Here is a 17,766-nt window from a genome sequence, read left to right on the forward strand (position 1 = left end):
TTTAAACCCAATCCTCAAAAACTCATTACAAGGGTTTTGAGTCCTTATTTCTTGTCATCTGCAAACTGCAGTTCCTCCTCTGGCCTGCTGATGGCTGCAGAGGTCTAAATTCTTCTGCTGTGTCTACACAGGCCAGATGAGGCGACCAGGAGGAGCCATGTCGACTCCTGGACATGCTGTAGGGCACCTTTTTGTTTTGTTATTACAGCTGTAAATATTGCGTCATCAGAACTAACTGTTATTATCACAATAGTTCATAGTTCATCGAAAGCAGACCTTTTTTTCTGCCTGTGAATCTCAGGTGTTTTTGACCTCTCTGTAACACCTGGCCCATAGCTATGGGCATTTGCCTTCGTTATGAAACCACAAGCAAGCAACAATTCATGAAGAGCTTCACTGCTTTTCACCTCCCTGATTACGCCCTGTGGTGGTTCTCATTCATGATAACTGGGGCCTCACCCCTCACTTCCCACCGTCCTCCTCCTCCTCCTCCCCCTCAACTCTCTCAGAGGCCAGCCGCACTGAAGGACACGGAGAATCTCTCGCCACCTCGGAGAAGAGGCTAATCCTCTTTGCCCCAACTTTAACTGGGCCACTAATCCTCCAGGTTTATCTAAGCAGTGAGCACCTAGCGCGGCTGACAACTCGGCCTGCCCTCCTCCTCGCAGCCTGCTAAGTAGGGCAGGGCTCGGTCCTGCAAGTGTCACTGTCAGCAACTCTGGAACCTCGCACTTGAACAGGAAGTGTGAGCTGTTAACAAAATGGCCCACTTGCTTGCAGCATGTGTGTGTGTGTGTGTGTGTGTGTGTGTGCTCGCTGCCACAAATGTGTTTCAACAGACCAAGTGACAGCCAAGCAGGATCATGTCATCACGACCCTCATTTAGTCACCCTACATAAGGGAGAGTCGACGGTCTCACTCGAAGGTCTTAAGTAAACTAACTAGCCTCGATATTGGCAGAACAAATTGTTCAGCTATTGTCCAGCCTGTTAAGCTTCAAGGTGTTTAGGCAGATGGGACTCCAGCGGATACTGGGCTGGACTCAGGCCAACTCATTCTTTATTCACTAAACAACACTGCAGACCGTCTGATGTCTTCAAGTGCACATTCATTGTCTGCCTGAGGTCCAGCGGCCTGACACAGAGGAGGAAACCTGGCTACACATTGGCCACACTCTCACTAATCATTTCACAGACAGTATATTGCAAAAGAGGATCATCACTCAATCATTCCCGGAGCTAAAAGATGAAACCAGGTTCAGACCTGAATGATAAGTCCGTCACTGGAGCAGATTTCTCACAGTTTTAAGTCAGTGCTGATTCTCTCCCTTGAAATAATTCCTTGAAATCCCTTGCATGAGCCCCGGTGAAATCCTTCACTAAGGTGTGGTATTTCTAAAAGGAATGAGCAATCACTGGAAGCACTGGGAGATGAGGAGCCAGAGACATATTGGTCGGGTGGCGTGTGGGATGACCTTTCAGTTCATCTAAGATGAAACGAGGCCGCTGAACCTGAAATGATTCAGAGTGTCTAAACTGACAGCCGAGGGCACGGCCGCGGCAGAGAGTCAGCCCGCTGCCCCGGCCTCTGTAGGCATCGCTCATGATTTATTGTGAAATTGCCAGGGACTCAATGTGGCGTGCAGGTGAATGAGTTTTGTTAATAAGAGAAGCATTTCTGAGTGTGAGTCTGAGTGAGTGTGTGTGAAATCAGTGTGCAGTCTCCCAGCACCACACGCTCTGATGGAGGCGGCTGGCTCATCAGACTAAGGCTTATCTGATGTTGTAGGTGGGTGGAGAGGTTGGGAGCGAGGAGGGAGAAGGGGGGGGGGGGGGGGGGGGGGGGGGGGGGGGGGGGGGTGAGTTGTTCAAGGTGCCTGTTTTGTTAAACATTTACATTCGGCGTATGTTGTGTTCCTCTCTTTCAGGTAGTTTGAAGGAAGACTGCGAACGCAGAACATAGAGTATTATTGATGACAGTAAGATATAATGGAGAATTAAAGCTTTCAGCTAATGCATTTTGTTGTTTCTGTGTTTTTAAAGGGCGTATGGAGCAAAGGAGGTTTGAGCTGCAGTAAGTGACAATGATCAGTGACTGTGCTTTGATTTTTAACAAATTGGGATCATAAAAAATGGTTATTTAAGACAGCTGATGTTGTCTAATTGAGTGGCTGACTCATCGGTGCTTCAGAGGAGGACACCTTGTCTTGGCCACATTGTGAAATTGTGTGTAAAGAGACTTAGCTTGCCTTTGCCTCTCCGCTTAAAAGAAGTTTCTCCAACTCCTCATCCAGGTAAAAATGTTGGAAGAATCTTTCTTTCTTGATTGTTTGATGTCCCAAGGTGGGGTAGTTTTCCAGTGCTAGCACGGGGATACGCATACACTGTGAGGCTTTACAGTGAAGTGAAAATATACTGCTGCAGAAGGTGAAGAAGGTCACGCGAACAACAGGATTGTGGAGGGCCAGCATATGGCGGTGATGCGCAAAGTGAATCCCAAGACTAATATGCTTACCATAGTTACAGTGAGGTCTTAGAAATAGTTTAAGACGATTTCTACAGAAAGAAATTAAGAAAGGAAGAAAGAAAGAAAGTCAAAATAAAAGAAGTATACTGTGGATGAGTATAGCAACAGGACAGGCATAGAAGTCATCTGCTTTATTTACTTATTTCAAACAATGATACATAGGAGAGGAGAGGTCAAATGAAAACCAACCATCTACTTTAAAATAAAAAAAATTGAGTCCTGAGATTGACAAAAAGGAGGAAACAGACAAAATATCTACTGTGGTCGTTGGGATGGAGGGGGGGGGGGGGGGGGGCAGTGGCAGTTTCAGCAAATTGAAGATGATGGTTGTTGGGAGATTAGGGGGAGATTGCAGAACTCAGGGTAGAAGGTAACCAATCAATGGGATGCTTGGCTGTAGGCACATTCAAAGTTGAAAACCCCACAACTAAAGGATTTTACAGCTTTTTTAATTTTTATATATATATTGAGACTTCCTGTTTCGAAATCTAAGACTCAAATATAATATTTTTTTTTTTTAAAAAGTAAGGTACCTTGTACATTTTTTCATCCTGAGGAGATAAAAATCTTTTTTTGAACATAAATACAACACTGCAGGGAGAACAATGACAGAGATGCTTTATAGATTTCCCATTTCCATATATATTATTTTCTCAAGGTTGCAGCACCCTCAGACTTTGGCAGCGTTGGTGCATTTGAGATCATTTGGGGAAAAACAGCCCTGTTTGTCCACAGGAACATTCTGAGAGCCACACAAACAGTGAAAGGAAACAGGAAGAAGAAAAGCAAAATCCCCAGACTTTTGTGTTTAGATTGGATACAGCAACATAACCATCACATAAACTGGATGAACATTTGGAGGCCGTAAGCTTTTTCAGCTGAACATACATGGTTGTGATGCAGAAGAAATAAAACGCTGTAAGCTCCTGGAATTACGACCCGCTGCATCACCAGTTCAGAAAAGAGCTCTGGGGCTGTGCCTTTAGAAAAAGATCCGGATTTATTGTGTTGTCTGTGCTGATTATTTTTTGTTTTAATAAAAAAAAAAAAAAAGATCATTTAAATTGTGTGGTGCTGACATTTGACCCATCCAGTAGAACTAAAGAGCTGGTGATGTGCTCCAACTGAGGCAAAACACAGCAAATCTTCCAATGATATTGTGCAATTCAGCTATAAGGCTATTGGGTTAACTATACAAGCGTCCTCATGGCCGCCTGAATTATTGATTAAAGTATTTTCTTGCTAGGTAGGAGCCAAATGGAGAGGACTGGCCTCTTGACCTTTTTCCCCCCTCCGAGACGCTAAGGAGGGATGCTGGGAAGAACTTTGAGATGAGAGCCCTGAGGGTCCAAGGGCAGCCAGGGGACATGGTGGAGGATGACCAAAGCAGCGTGGAGGGGATGTCCACCCCCCTCACCCCCTCACGCGGCTGCCACCCCCTCTATCATCTGTAGGTTAGGGAAGCAGCGCCAAGACTCCACAGAGCGAGCAGCTGCCTTTATTTTTTCTAAGCCTCCCTCCCCTCCCATCCCCTCTGTTTTGAGAGTGAAAGAGCTGACCCTCCTTTGAACGCGTCTGTCCGCTCTCCTTCCTTCTCAGAAGTATTTAAGGTGCATTATATGCAACCAGACCTTTGCACTGGGTTAAGGTCTTCATGGACTTATTGGGATTTACTGAGGGATTTTTACAGACAGCCCAAGTCCGTTCCCCTCCACTTTTCCCTCAGGCCTTCCGCGTGAATGTCTCATTGCCCTTGAAAGCATGTTAACAGTCAATAGTGTGTAGCCACAGACAGACCACAGAGTGGTAGATCTAAACATCCTCATTCAGACTGTGTTTGAATGGCGTAATTCATCATATCCTGGGTAGTATGACTTTGACATTAAAAACGTAATTACAAATGAGGATCTTCGTCACTAGACTTTCATAAATTGAGGCACAAAATGTCTTTCAGTGAGAAAAGGTGATTTCTTCAGAGCTTGAATCTCAATATGTGGCCGCAGACGGGAGGCTAAAACCAGCACCAGGAACACAGCAATTATCCTGATTACTGATGCTTCGAGGCTTCTCTGACCCCAAAATCCCTCCACGTATCTTTTCTCTCTTCCTCGCTCTTATTTTTTCCTTCCTTCGCTGAGATCTGTCACATTGGACAGGGCCCCTCAGCCAGGCAGGGGGCAACCATGTATAATCCAACAAGAAACAAATCCCCTCGATCAAACACAGCCCAGCTTTTAAAGCAGGCCTCTGAGCCCGGGCGCCATGGTGTGGTGCTGAGGCCCTCTGAGATGCTGTGGAGACTGTGATTTAGCAATCCCCTCCGCCTCCCCCTGCAAACTCTGCTGTCCTCCCCTTCAACGCCAGCCAGCCAGTCCTAACCTTCAGTTTGTTTAAGCACTGCTGAACCCTGTTGGCCCCGGACAGGGGGAGGGTGGGCTTAGATAATGACATGCCATATGCCACTCTGCAGCTGAGTGAGCCACGCATGGATCAGCTCAGGCACAAATCCATTTGAAATTTAATTCTATTATCCTAATATGGGCTAAGCGTCCATTGTCCTAAACAGGAATAGTGGAATGGACCAGAGTTACGGGGCTAAGATGCATCCCATCAATAGGAGCTCATTAATGTGTGTTAAGAACCAGGCGGATAGACAGTTTGGAGCCAGTACAGGGGGAAATGTGGCCACAAAGCAAAGGTGCTAAAAGTATCTAAATACCACCTCATAGTTACTAAAACTGCTTTGACATTTTCTGATAAAAAATAACCTTATTCTGTCACCTTTACAAAAAAAATAAATGCTTTATTCACTTGAACTTGGCTCAAAATGGTCAGATTCCTCTCAGTGCCCAGTAGGAAATCCCTTGCTATTTAAAAAGGGTTTGGTTTCAACCCTTTGAGTGAATGAATACTCTCTACTGGCAGTGTCCAACAGCAGGCGTCACCCAATAGTCCCATTAGCAGAGAGGCCTGGTGCCCCAGACATCCACCGGTGGGAAAGGCTAGACACCAGAAACTCCACTGCCTCAAGTGTCTCCTCTTCACTTCAACATCATGTGACAGGGTTTAATGCTTGGATGCAGAAGCCAAACGGAGGGGATTTAGGGACGGGATGTATCTGTAAATCTGTCAAAATATTTCTACAAGACAGAAAATATGCTGGAATCAGACTGTGGCTGGGGCATTAAGCTGTTGAAACAACATGAGAAATTTTCAGTGGAATGTTAAGGAGGCTTACTGTGCAAATTTAAGCCAAGGGGCTTGGTATTCTTTCGACTGAAATCGTTGTCAGCCTTCGAAGACAGTGGCGTGTCTAGAAGCACCATTAGCTCAAAAAAAAAAAAATGTACGGCTCATAGTCAAGATCAAGCAAAGGGTTATCTTGAGGGGAAAACATCTATTTGTGGAACACAAGAAACATTAATTCAAGTGTTTGAAAAAATCTTCAGGATTCATGGAGTGTAATTTGTTTTCTGTGTCCTTTACCTTTGGATCGCCAAAGTGTAAACATTTATAATATGACCAATGGCAGAGGTTTTATGCTCCTGTCTTGTGCAGCATTTACATTAACACATCACACTGCGCTCTGGTTCTCGCAGAGTTACTGGAACAAGGGCCTAATTTCCCACTTTCTTTTTCTAGAGGACAAACGTTAAAAATAATGACAGACTTCAAAGCCGAGATATGGCTTCTGAATATATTCTTAAAGGAATTTATTTTACACCTCAAAACAAAACAAAAACAAAAAAAGAAGAGGGATTAGGGATGTGGTACATTGGGAATGTATTGACAACTGTAGTTTACATTTTTTTGGTGTAAGCTCAGAGAAAAAAATGTTAATACAGTCATAATAATTGCACTTCATAAATCTAGACTGATGCCAGTATTTCCCAACAACAAAGCGGCGGCTCTCTATCTCTCTCTCCAGTTAATAAATTCAATTTACCATTGAAATTTGACTGACAAAAGAAATGCTAATTTAAGACCAGAGGACTGCTGCACTGATCCAATTTTTCTCTTTCACTTGAGTCCCACAAGGCAATGAAACATCGCAGTAATTTAAGTGCAGTACATTCAAGGGAATCTCACAGTCATTATAAATATTTCACTGCTCTGAATCATCAAGTTAAGACTGGCCCAGGCTAAATGCATCCCTACCATGGGGCTGAAATGGACAAGGAAAAGCAGTGAGCATCGTCTCATTTCATCTGCCACCAGAGGACCGGGCATGATTGTGTTAATTTTGTATTTGTTTGCAGGATCAGGGGTGAAGAGTACCCCCGACATGGGATTTTCATTTGTGTCTGCCTCTCTCTGTCATTATGATAACAACCGACAGAGGAAAGGGCTACAGTACTTAAACTAGAGTCATGTGAGAACTTGATTTCTACCACTTCTGGGGAATATCTAAAGCCTCCAATAAAACGGAGCAAGATTTTCCAAAAAAAATCTCCTGTACATTACTCAGAGAGGATGTTCATGGGACTGATGAATCAGATCTTGTAATCTTGTAATGACTCAATAAAAAAGTCTGAGGATTTTGAAGAACACAAAACAAAATGCACACACGCGCATGCACTCAGCCACATACACGCATTAACATACACATAAGGTTATGTGGATAACCCCCCAATCACATTCTTCATTGTAACACTTCCTTTTTTTGTATGTTTTTGTGACATTTTCCTTTTAAATAAGTATTTCAAGATTTATTGTAGATTCCAGTGTTGGTTAGGAAAAAAGAAATCTCCGACCAGGTTCTTACAGAACCAATGCAGCGACTATGCCTCACACCAAGACATAAGAAACTGCACATCAGCTTGAGGAGGAATTATTAAATCATAAAAACAAAACCGGGGAGAAAAAAAATCAAAAAAAAAAAGAAGCATTTGAGACACTTTTCCTCATAGCAGCCAATGCATATAATATACCTACAAATATATAAAACAACAAAAAATAGGTTCAAGTTTTTCAAGTTTCTTAAATATATCATATCCAAACTACCTAATTCCAAACTTCAAAGTTAACAAGATTCAAGCAGTGCAATTTATGTATCAATTATAACAGCGATAATAACTAATATTTAACTAAACTTTTAATTCATCCTTATGATCCTTGTACATAACACCCAAGTACTCCCTATAATCTTATTCTTCTTATAAGTAAATGTATGTATTTATGTTTATGTATGTCTATGTGTATGTTTATGGGTGCACTGTTACAGTGTTTTGGATTTTGAGAGCAGCCCTAAGCTTTGGTCCTTTTTAGACCATTTCAGTGACAACCTACACAGTAGCTTCATCCTTAGTATTTGGAAGGGGGTACAAGTGGCGTATGCACTTCATGTCAAGCTATGATTCTCATCAAAAATGTTCAGGCAAGTAAAGAAAAAAACAAAAACAAAACACAAAAAAACAAGAAAATTAATGAATCAATCCAAAATTCCTATTGGTAAAGCACTCAATGGAACATATGGAGAATCTTGAAATCCCTTTACTCTCCCACTGGTCATCACTATCACCTTTCATATTTGGGATTCCCACAGCCGGCCTTGAAACCTCCAAACCACGGGTCACACAGCATAACTGCCCTTGCCTAAGCTCCCATGCTAGTTAAAGCAGTGCCACTCATAACAACTCTGTAACCCCCCCAAAAAAACATCTTGGTTTTTTAACTTAGATTTTCTTCACAAATTCACAACTCTTGATTTTTTTGCCTCTTCCTCTGCCCCTCTATCTGTAAACAGGGAGGCGGATGTGTGCATGCTGGTGGTCTAACAGACGTGGCACAGACACAGTCTCGTAGCCTTTGCCAAGCATCTGCTCCTTGATGCAGGGTGGGTGGATGTCGTTGATCAGGTACTCCAGAGACTGCAAACTGCTGCTCAGCACAGATGTGTTGCACAAGGTCTTGCTGGGCAGGCTGCAACACAAACCTCCTGCGCTGTCTATCGCAGGGTGGTGATGATGAGGGTGGTGGTAGTGGTGATGGTGGTGGGGGTAGCCCATCTCTCTGTGCCCTGTGGCAGGACCTCCTGCAGAGGTGCCCAAAAGCTCCTGGGGGTTGTAGCAGTCACTGTCAGGTGTCACCAGCACACTGTTCCATGGCGGGGCGAAGTATTGACCCACTGAGAAATTTCCATGCATACCCATGCAGTTCAAAGGGGATGAGCTAACTTTGTCTAGCCCGCCTCCTCCGCTGGCACTAGCTGTCAGGTGATAAGGTCTGGAAGAAGAGGACACTTGGGTTGCCATAATCCCTCCCCCTGGAACGCAAGTTTCGGGGGACTTGCTAATGGCGCCTCCTCCTCCACTTCCTCCACTGTACATGCGGAGCACAGCCTGTTGCTGCTGCTGCTGCTGCTGTTGCTGCTGTTGTTGTTGCTGCTTCTGCCAAAGGATATAGTCCATACTGTCTGCGTACACACCAGTCTTCATTGCCTCAGTATTTTGAGCCGGCAGCCCTGGCCCTGTGTACACCATGTTAGTCTGGGGACCCATTCCTACCACATAGCCTCCACCTGAAGAGCTAGAAGAGACCCCCATGACAGATGTTCCCTGCTTGGAGGGGCTGGAATTTGATGGTGCAGTGGCCGCCCCTTGACACACCTGCTGCAGAGCCTGGGCCTGGCAATGCTGGTTGATCTGGTAGATGATGCTCTGAATGGAGGGGAGGTTGGACTGTGTAGGCAGGGTCAGACCTCGGCCGCCTGTTACAGGAATCACTGAGCCAGCTACAGTGACATTTGGGGGAACTGACAGTCTGGGGCCTTCCGGAGGCTTTGAGGGCCCAGTGTGGTATACCATTTGACTGTGGCCACTGGCTAAAGTGCTATTATTAGGGGGTGGATATGGGGCAATAGCTATGTGGGCTGGAGAGAGTTTAGTCCGTCTGCCTTCAGAGTTCTTGAGAACACCTTTTGAAGGGATGAAAGTGGAAGTTGATGATAATGATGGGGAGGAGGCCTTGATGATGGCGAGCAGGCCCTGGTGGCCCCCTGTGTGGAGATGTGGGTAGGGACTATAACGTTGCCCTGTGGTGTCATATCCATTCACAGTCCGGTTAAGGTGCTTGTGCTGGGGAACCCTGATGTTGGTGGGGAAGATCTTGATGGACAGAGGGCTGTTGGCCGTCTTCTGAGCGAAGGCATCAAGTTCTGCCGCAGTCGGGTAGCGTGGGGAATGCGTGGGCACCAAAAGCTCACCTACAAGACAAACAGAGAGAAAAGTACAAGTGAAATAGATGAATAAGATAAAAACACAAATTGCTGTAGTGTATGTCTAGAAGAAAAGAACACCACACCATGGGTTTAATTACCAGAAATAACAAAGGAGCCGACAAACACAGAGTCAGATCAATTGATCAATAGCAATCACAGACTCACCAAATCACGACTTAGCTGCAACAGTAAAACCAGGCAACATCACAGAGACTAAAAATCTACAGCACCACAGAAAAATGTCAGTGTTTCTACAAGCGCAGGTGAATAAAACCATAGGTAAACAGCAGACTGAATTGTAAATCAGGACTGACATTCATTAATGTTCAATCACTCCCCTCCTCCATTTGAGCTTCCTTTCCATCTCATTTTCACACCCTCCTGTGTGAAGTTCATCCCTAGACAAATGGATCTTTTTAAAAACTCATTCTGTCAAAGCCTGGTACCTTAGGCGCTGTTAAATCAGTACATTGTGAAATTAATTCAGACTCTCTTTAGCATTGAATTGGGTTGGGCTTGGATACCAGGCAAGGGGGGGCGGAAGGGAGGGGATAGAAGCTTGTTTAATTGCAGTGGCACAGTTGAGATTTATAAGTGGTATCACTTACTGGGTCTTACCCTTGGCCACAGAATTATTATTCAATCCAGGAGTTCGTTGAGAGACCCTCATAAAAAACCAATTAAACATCTACAGGGAATCACTAGCCTGGTTAAGGTGAACTATATCAGAACTGAAACAAGATAATCACAAAAAGGTAGGGAAGACGAACACGTGGTCCAAAATTGTTAAACGGGCCAAAAACACATGTTCAGATAAAATAAATCAATAATAAGACATGCCAATGGTACGTTGTTGTTACTACATGTCTTTCTTTTAAATGAACTTACATGATGGAACAGACAAAAGGCAGGTACACAGAGGTACCATTACAAAGATGTAGCTGTTAATGTACATGGAATGGCCATATGAAACCACTCCACTTCCAAAATTCAATTCAGCAGTGCGCATGGCAAGTGAGACTAGCAATAGCCCTCGCTCAATGAGCCAAGGCTTCGCCATTGTCAACTGAGGTGGCAAACAGGAAAATGGCAATTTCTAAAAACCCCACCATGTGTCATTGTTTGGGGGCTAGGCATAGAGGTGAGGGGCTGCGGTGAGATTGGATTTAAACGACATTATTCAGGCAATTTCATGGCTACTTAGCTCAGCGCAACAAAAAAAGGGAGGGGGGGTCGGAAAAAGAACTCAATTTACACGCAATATATCAGCTGCCACAAATGACTTGCAACCCCTTCAAAAATGACATTTTTATGCAAAAGCTAACAAATCGGACAAAAATTAACTGCCGTCAGCAAATGTCCTGGCGACCTAAGGAGACTGCAGGGTGCAGCCTGGGACTAGGACTCACTCCATTTCCATTCCCATTGCAGAAATCATTTTACAGAGACTCCACAGCCAAGTGGTCACAACTCTCATTTCTTTGCTCCCATTACAGATAGCACGGGGAGTTCACTTCAACAACCCTATGGGTCCCCCACTGTAAAAATGATTAAGTCTACAAGATCCATATCATAAAATAAATAAATAGGGAATTCAACAGCCGAGACAAGAGACTGAATTTCCCGGACCAGACCTATATCGGTCAGCTTGTCTGCTCCTGCAGATACCATGGTAAAAACACTGCAGTTCAAATAAGAAGCTAAATTTGTAAAAAAAAAAATTACAAATAAATAAGTATCCTGGCATTAACGTCTTGGTTTGAATCACAGTAAGGGAACCTGGTGCCATCCTAATGGGTTCGGCGGAGAGTGCCGGGCCAGCCTATCTGAGATCTAACCGACCTTACGAAGGAAAAGCTGCTTCCCCGGCGACAGCGGCGCCATTTGCTTTGATGTTCTGACTTGCACTGGGAAACTGACAGGAGACTTAATTCATTTGCTCAAAAGAGAAAAACACGCTCCTTTCAAAGCACATTGCTGGTCCACATGCAAATGGAGCGGCAGCATTTTTTTTCTTCTGATCTTCTTTACATGAGGGCAAACCCCCCCCCATCTTTGATCATCACATGGTCTAAATGAGGAAAGATACTTGGCTCTCAGGCGTATCAAGGGCCTCTGCCCTACCGCCCCTACAGGCTCCCAGCTGCAATATGCCCATCATTCCACCTAATTACTGCCACATGAGAAAAAAGAAGCTATAAAAACAGCCTGGAAATTCATTAAAGGGTGGCTAATTCTATTCCTTCTCACTGACTGAGTCCATATTTTCCATGCCACGGCCTGCATGTCTTCTGAGGGAGAGGAGGAAGCCCTCTCCCTCCGTCTTTTCCCAGCTTGGCCCTTGTTTGTCAATAGGCAGAGCCTTTGGCACACCAACCTGGCATCAAAGGGTTTCACACTTCACAGGCCACAGGGATTAGAGGCCTTTCAGGCCTACAAAACCCATCTCAGCTCCACAAAAGCTTCCGGTTATTAGAGCCCACAGGCATAAAAGGAAGAAGAGAAGGAGGAGGAGGCAAATGAGCATCTGGATGCTTCTGATTCCAGCTTCTTCTTAAAAAAGTTCCATGGTATAAATTTTATAGCAAAGTTGATTACAGTAAGGATGGCCACTGTGTGTGTGTGGTGTGTGTGTGTGTGTGTGTTTGACGTGCAGGGCCTCTACATCTCTCTCCTCCACATCAGTAAGTCTATAAGTGAGGACATGGAGGTTAAAGGAAAGAGCCTCTTTTGGGCTGACGCGCCGTGACTTATTGGTTTAGGCTGCAGTAGATCATGGCTGTGAGCAGCAGCATACAGATGGTGCTGGCTGATAAACACACACAGCCTGCACTGCCCCGTGAGCCCTCACCTTCTCATAAGGTAGGGGGTTTCCTGCACCTGTGCACACTCTCTGGCGTTGGTCGTGCACACACACACACACACACACACACAGAAGCAGAAAATAGCACGCAACACACACACACACACACACACACACACACACACACACACACACACACACACACACACACACACACACACACACACACACACACACACACACACACACACACACACACACACACACACACACACACACACACACACACACACACACACACACACACACACACCTGCATTTGCAGTTGTGTGTCTCATTTGCCATCAGTGGAGCATGTTGTTATCCTCTGCTCGGCGGTCTCATGAAATGTAGGGCAGGGACAACAACAGGTGCCTGTGCGGGCGACAGCCTGCGATGCCTCCTGGGCTAAATGCTTCACACTCGCTTCATTTCGACATGCGACAGCCTTGTAAGGATTAATTATTTCCCCTGGGGATGGAAGAATATGCTTTTTCCCTTCCTGAGAGCAGGAGGCTATGTGCACTCACAGGCACATGAAACAGCTTGTAGTAAAGGAACAGGGGAAACCTGGGCTAGCTCTGCTTTTTTTGCAATCAGTCGGTGGGGGATAGAAACTTTCACATGAAAGGAATGTAAACAAACCAAGCGTATGATTGAACTGCATTGGAGATGAGATAAAAGCTCAGGAAAACACATGCATTAGGTCTGAGAGATCACGCGCCAGGGAGCGGAGATGGCAGGGAGGCAATTAATGGGTTGACCTTCGTCCTTAATCACCCAGTGCCTGGCACACAATGCCCATGTGTCAGAGCAGCACATCTCTAAATGCCACCCCTCATTAGCACGATGCACGCAGCGAGAGAGGCTATCTGTGGAGTGTTACACTCTCCAGCGGTCAGAACGGAGATAGTGACGCCGGGGTAGGATAACATGGCAGCACAGAGCCAGACGGAGCTGCAGTAGGCCATGATATGATCTAGAAATCCCATTTCACTCCGAGTACGGGCACTCTCCTTTCTCTCCATTTTTGATTGGCATGAAACTCCCCAAGCGCAATGTCCTTGGTGTACACGGTGCTGTCACTGTGATTGTGTGTGTGTGTGTGTGTGTGTGTGTGTGTGTGTGAATGCATGTGTGTATCTGTGTGTATTTGGTGGTGAAGGCGGTACCCAATTCTGAACACTCAATTAACACTCCTTTAATTAGCCAGCAGTACATTTGAAATTCTGATGAACTAATTTTCTTGTTGTGTGTGTGTGTGTGTGTGTGCGTGTGTGTGTGTGTGTGTGTGTGAGTGCGTGTGTGTGCGTGCGTGAGAGAAAGAGAGAGAGAAAGAGAGTGGGGGGTGGGTTCTTGTAAAGATGAGGTCCATTGGGTACAAAACAGCAATAAAGAGGGAACTGGTTAGATTAGACTGTAAAAAAAAAATCCATTAAATTTTGCACACATCTTCCAAGTGAGAGGTCAAATTGTGTTGATCACAAGAAGCAAACGCAGACAGAGAGACTACGAGGGCAGGCACTAAGGTGAGGTGGAGGGGCACGGAGGACAGGGGAAAAAAAGGAAGAGCTAGGGAGTCTGAGACTGTGTGAAAGTACAGCACCAAATCCAGAAGACCGTGAGAATGCTTTGCATTTTAATTAGAGGTTTAAATGAATACGGAGAGTCTGAGAGAACCGGCCAGAAATGCCCATTTATTAGTGTTCCGAGAGTTCAAATTATGAGCAGGTTGGAGAAGTTTTGGTCTTATTAGTGGAGAATATGCTCCAGCACATGAAAAAGCCCGCCGCGTCTTCCCGTCACCCCTGCACGCCTGCATCCCTATTTACCGCACGCTTTGATCCCCTCAGACCATGTTCGTTGGCGAGCAGGGGAAACGAGTGCTTGTTTAGATGAAGGGAGAGGAGTGTTTGGTTGAACTGCAATTAGGTTTTCAGAAGAACGCGTGCATGGTAAACACAGCCAAACAAAGAGAGCGGGCTGTGATGAGGTTAGGGCATGAAACAAAAAAAGGAGTCTGGCTCTGAGATTACAAGAAAGATGAAAGAAAAAATAAGGAGTAGGGTCGGTCCAACTTCGACCACACTCACTGAGAGCAGCTTCCCCTGAGAATGACAGTCCCTGCTAAAGGAGCAAAGGGACAACTATATGTGCTGGGTCATTTTTAATTTTAATTTCAATTATTATTATGTGTATATGTATACTATATATATATGTATATATGCTTTTGCATTTTCCAGAGTTCATGTCTGAAAACAGCATTGATTTCCACCCTTTTGTTTCACATTCCACCACCAAAGGACACTCGAAGTTAAACAGATTAATATTTCATGGCTTGAACTTCACATCAGAATCCCTCGACTCGGTAAGACTTTGACCCGTCAAATGTGTTGCAGCCTAGATTCATCGACATTGTTCGCCCCCAGAGGAACCAGTTGACCTGTGGCTATTGTTTGACTCTAAGCAGATAGGATCAAGGTCTATGACATCCTCCGTTAGTCCTTGTCGTGAAAAGGATGGCCAGGCGGGGGTTTGGAGGGGGGGGCAGCTCCACGTCCTGAACAATACCTGCCTTGTGCTAATGGAGGTGTCATCTGGCACCGGGCTGATTAGTCAGCGATTACAGCCAGGCCTCAATTGCCGTGACAACTGCTGCAAACACAATGGGCCCTGATGGAGCCAGCTGTTTGGTCCTCCGCAATTAACCCTGCATCCCACTCGTCTCCGGCGGTGCGCCGCCTCTAATTGACTATCGGGCTCACAAAGCAGGGGCTGTCGGCCAGACCCCCTGGACATAGCCCCCCCACCCCCTCTGCCAAGGTAGAAATGATAATAATGGAGGCGTCCCGTGGACTCGGCTGCCAGTCAATCAAAGCCCCGGTGCCCCCACAGGAGCTTCCTGAGGAGGGAGAGAGCAGAGGAAGCACATGTAGCAGCCAGTGATCAACAGGGTAGAGCAGCCTTGCAGGGGGCAGACATGTTGAATATGCCCTCAGCCAGAGTGCTAATCAATTCAAGTGCACGTGAGGGGAAAGGGAACCCCGCTGCTTGCTTGATACCAGAAAAGCCATTTTTAGGAACACTCATATCCCTCTGCTCATCTCAAGGCTGATTTTCTGTGCAACAACACAGGGGGGGGGGGAGAAAAAAGAAGGCAATTATTTGTCGGGCCTCGCTATCTATAATTGCAAAAGATAAAAATCAAACTGCAATGATTTCTCAGAGGATAGAGCCGTCTGAATTCACGGATGCTTGTGTCATCATAATCATCAAACAAATGCATATTCTAAGAGAACTGAAAAGAAAAATGTGCTCCTCATCCAACTTCTCTCGGTCGCTCCAAATCCTTCATGTTTGTTACTAATCAGTTGACTTATTGATCGTAAATTTTAATGCATCTTAAATCACCAAACTGGATACACAAATAAATCTTAAACAAGTTATATTCCACAGTCACATATGGTAACATGTGAATCAAGATCAGACACTGAAGAGCAAGAAAATGACACATTTAATGAACAATGGATCCCTGGGTAAATAAAAGCAGTAGTTGGACGATTATTTTCAACAGGGGGTGTCGCACTGCGAACACATATTGGGCTTGTAACCTGCCAACATGTTTCACAAACAGCAAAGAGGATAATGAGAACGCTAAAGAAATCTGAGCGCTGATCTTCCACAGGCACGCAGACACAGCACCGTGTCAAAAATGGATTTAATCACTAAAAGCGGTTTAAAATAAAAAAAAAACTTGTTGGGACAAAACTCCCAAATCTAATCTTTCAATTCATTAAAGTTAATCTCCTCTAACATATAATCTCTCTGTTTCCTGCACAAGCAGAAAGAAGAAATACCAAATTGAGAGCCTTACTTTGGCCGAGGGAGCCTGCAATGTGACGGTACACGTATGTGGCTGATACAAACCACTTGCAAAGAGACAAGGTCCGAAGCTCCAAATGACACGAGGAAGGAGGAGAGGAAAAAAAATAGATCTGTTTTCACTTGCTGCACAGTTTGTCTATATTATTATGATCTTTATTCTTTTACAGTCTCACATATGTGTACTACTTGATGGTGGACAATAATGTCCAATCAAAACTCCCAATTAGGGTTTCAATTATAAAGCTTTCCTCCCAAGAAATGTGAAATATTATACCACCAGAACACTGTCATGTTTACATTTTCTCATTAGAATTTATCTCTAAAGCCAGATGTTATTGAATCAGCCATGAAAATTAATTAGCTGGTTCGATATGGCGACCTTATGCTCCGTCCAGACAGACCTGGCTTTTATGGGCTGTAGGGGAAATGACAGAGAATTGATTGATCCTGAAGGACTCCTCCGTACACATGGCCCGACACACACACATGGATCCTGATAACAACAACTAAATCAAACATTTTATCCTCCAGATTAACCTGACATCCGTGTAGGTACCTACAACATCAATAACCTTTAATTGTTAAAAATCCATAAATCGAATTAAACCGCATACATTCGTATTTCAGAGAACAAGTGAATTAACATTATATACACTTAAAGTCAGACGGGCAAATTTCTAAAATCCACCGTTCTCTGAGATGACAGTTGCACCCTCTGACCCATAAAGCATTGAAATTAGAAATGGTTGAATTTCCCTCTGCATGCTTCCTCGATCTTTTTGCCGCCATCTCTATTTTTCACTCTTTTATTCCTTCGCACTCTTCCTTTGCTTCACAACACTCTCTGTGTCTTCTCTCCGCCTCTCTGTCTCTTCCGTCTCCCTCTCTGAGTAAGTGAGTTTCATCTGGGGTGCTTGCCGGGCGAAATCACCTCAGGGCGAACACTTTATTATCTGTAGTCAAAGCGTCACCACAAATACCATTCTACACACACAAGTGTCACTTTCCATTTGTCTGCACTCGGGCTGCATTAGCAGAGCCTAGCCGGCCCAGAGCCTCGTCTCAAACACACCCGGCAGAAGAAAACCAACAGCGTGGGAAAGCACTCGTCCTGCATTCCTCGCCCATTAACACCACCGGCACCACCGGAGCAGACCTACCGCCTCTCTGGGGAACCAAGAGCATTATCACCAGCACTAACCTTTTTGAAGATAGCGTATGAAATGGCAAATAGAAGAAGGGTTTTTTAAGCAGGATCTAACAGTCTTAGTCTTTCGTGAGACATTTGGTATGG

At 44.9% G+C, this 17,766-nt stretch overlaps 1 protein-coding gene across 4 annotated transcripts in view; it reads right to left on the reverse strand.

Moving 5' to 3' along the window:
* Window positions 1-6,224: 6,224 nt before the first annotated feature.
* Window positions 6,225-17,766, reverse strand: part of fam222aa (family with sequence similarity 222 member Aa) — a 46,092-nt gene continuing 34,550 nt past the window's right edge. For 3 of the 4 annotated variants that reach the window (XM_035639909.2, XM_035639910.2, XM_035639911.2), the window contains exon 3: window positions 6,225-9,730. In XM_035639909.2, coding sequence (XP_035495802.1) covers window positions 8,259-9,730 — 1,472 coding nt within the window. In that variant the 3' untranslated portion in view covers window positions 6,225-8,258. Of the gene's footprint in view, window positions 9,731-11,995; window positions 12,092-17,766 lie in introns of those variants that run through there. The other variant, XM_035639912.2, reaches the window with a different exon arrangement.

The sequence above is a fragment of the Scophthalmus maximus genome, chromosome 19 (assembly GCF_022379125.1).
Source record: "Scophthalmus maximus strain ysfricsl-2021 chromosome 19, ASM2237912v1, whole genome shotgun sequence".
Lineage (NCBI taxonomy): Eukaryota > Metazoa > Chordata > Actinopteri > Pleuronectiformes > Scophthalmidae > Scophthalmus > Scophthalmus maximus.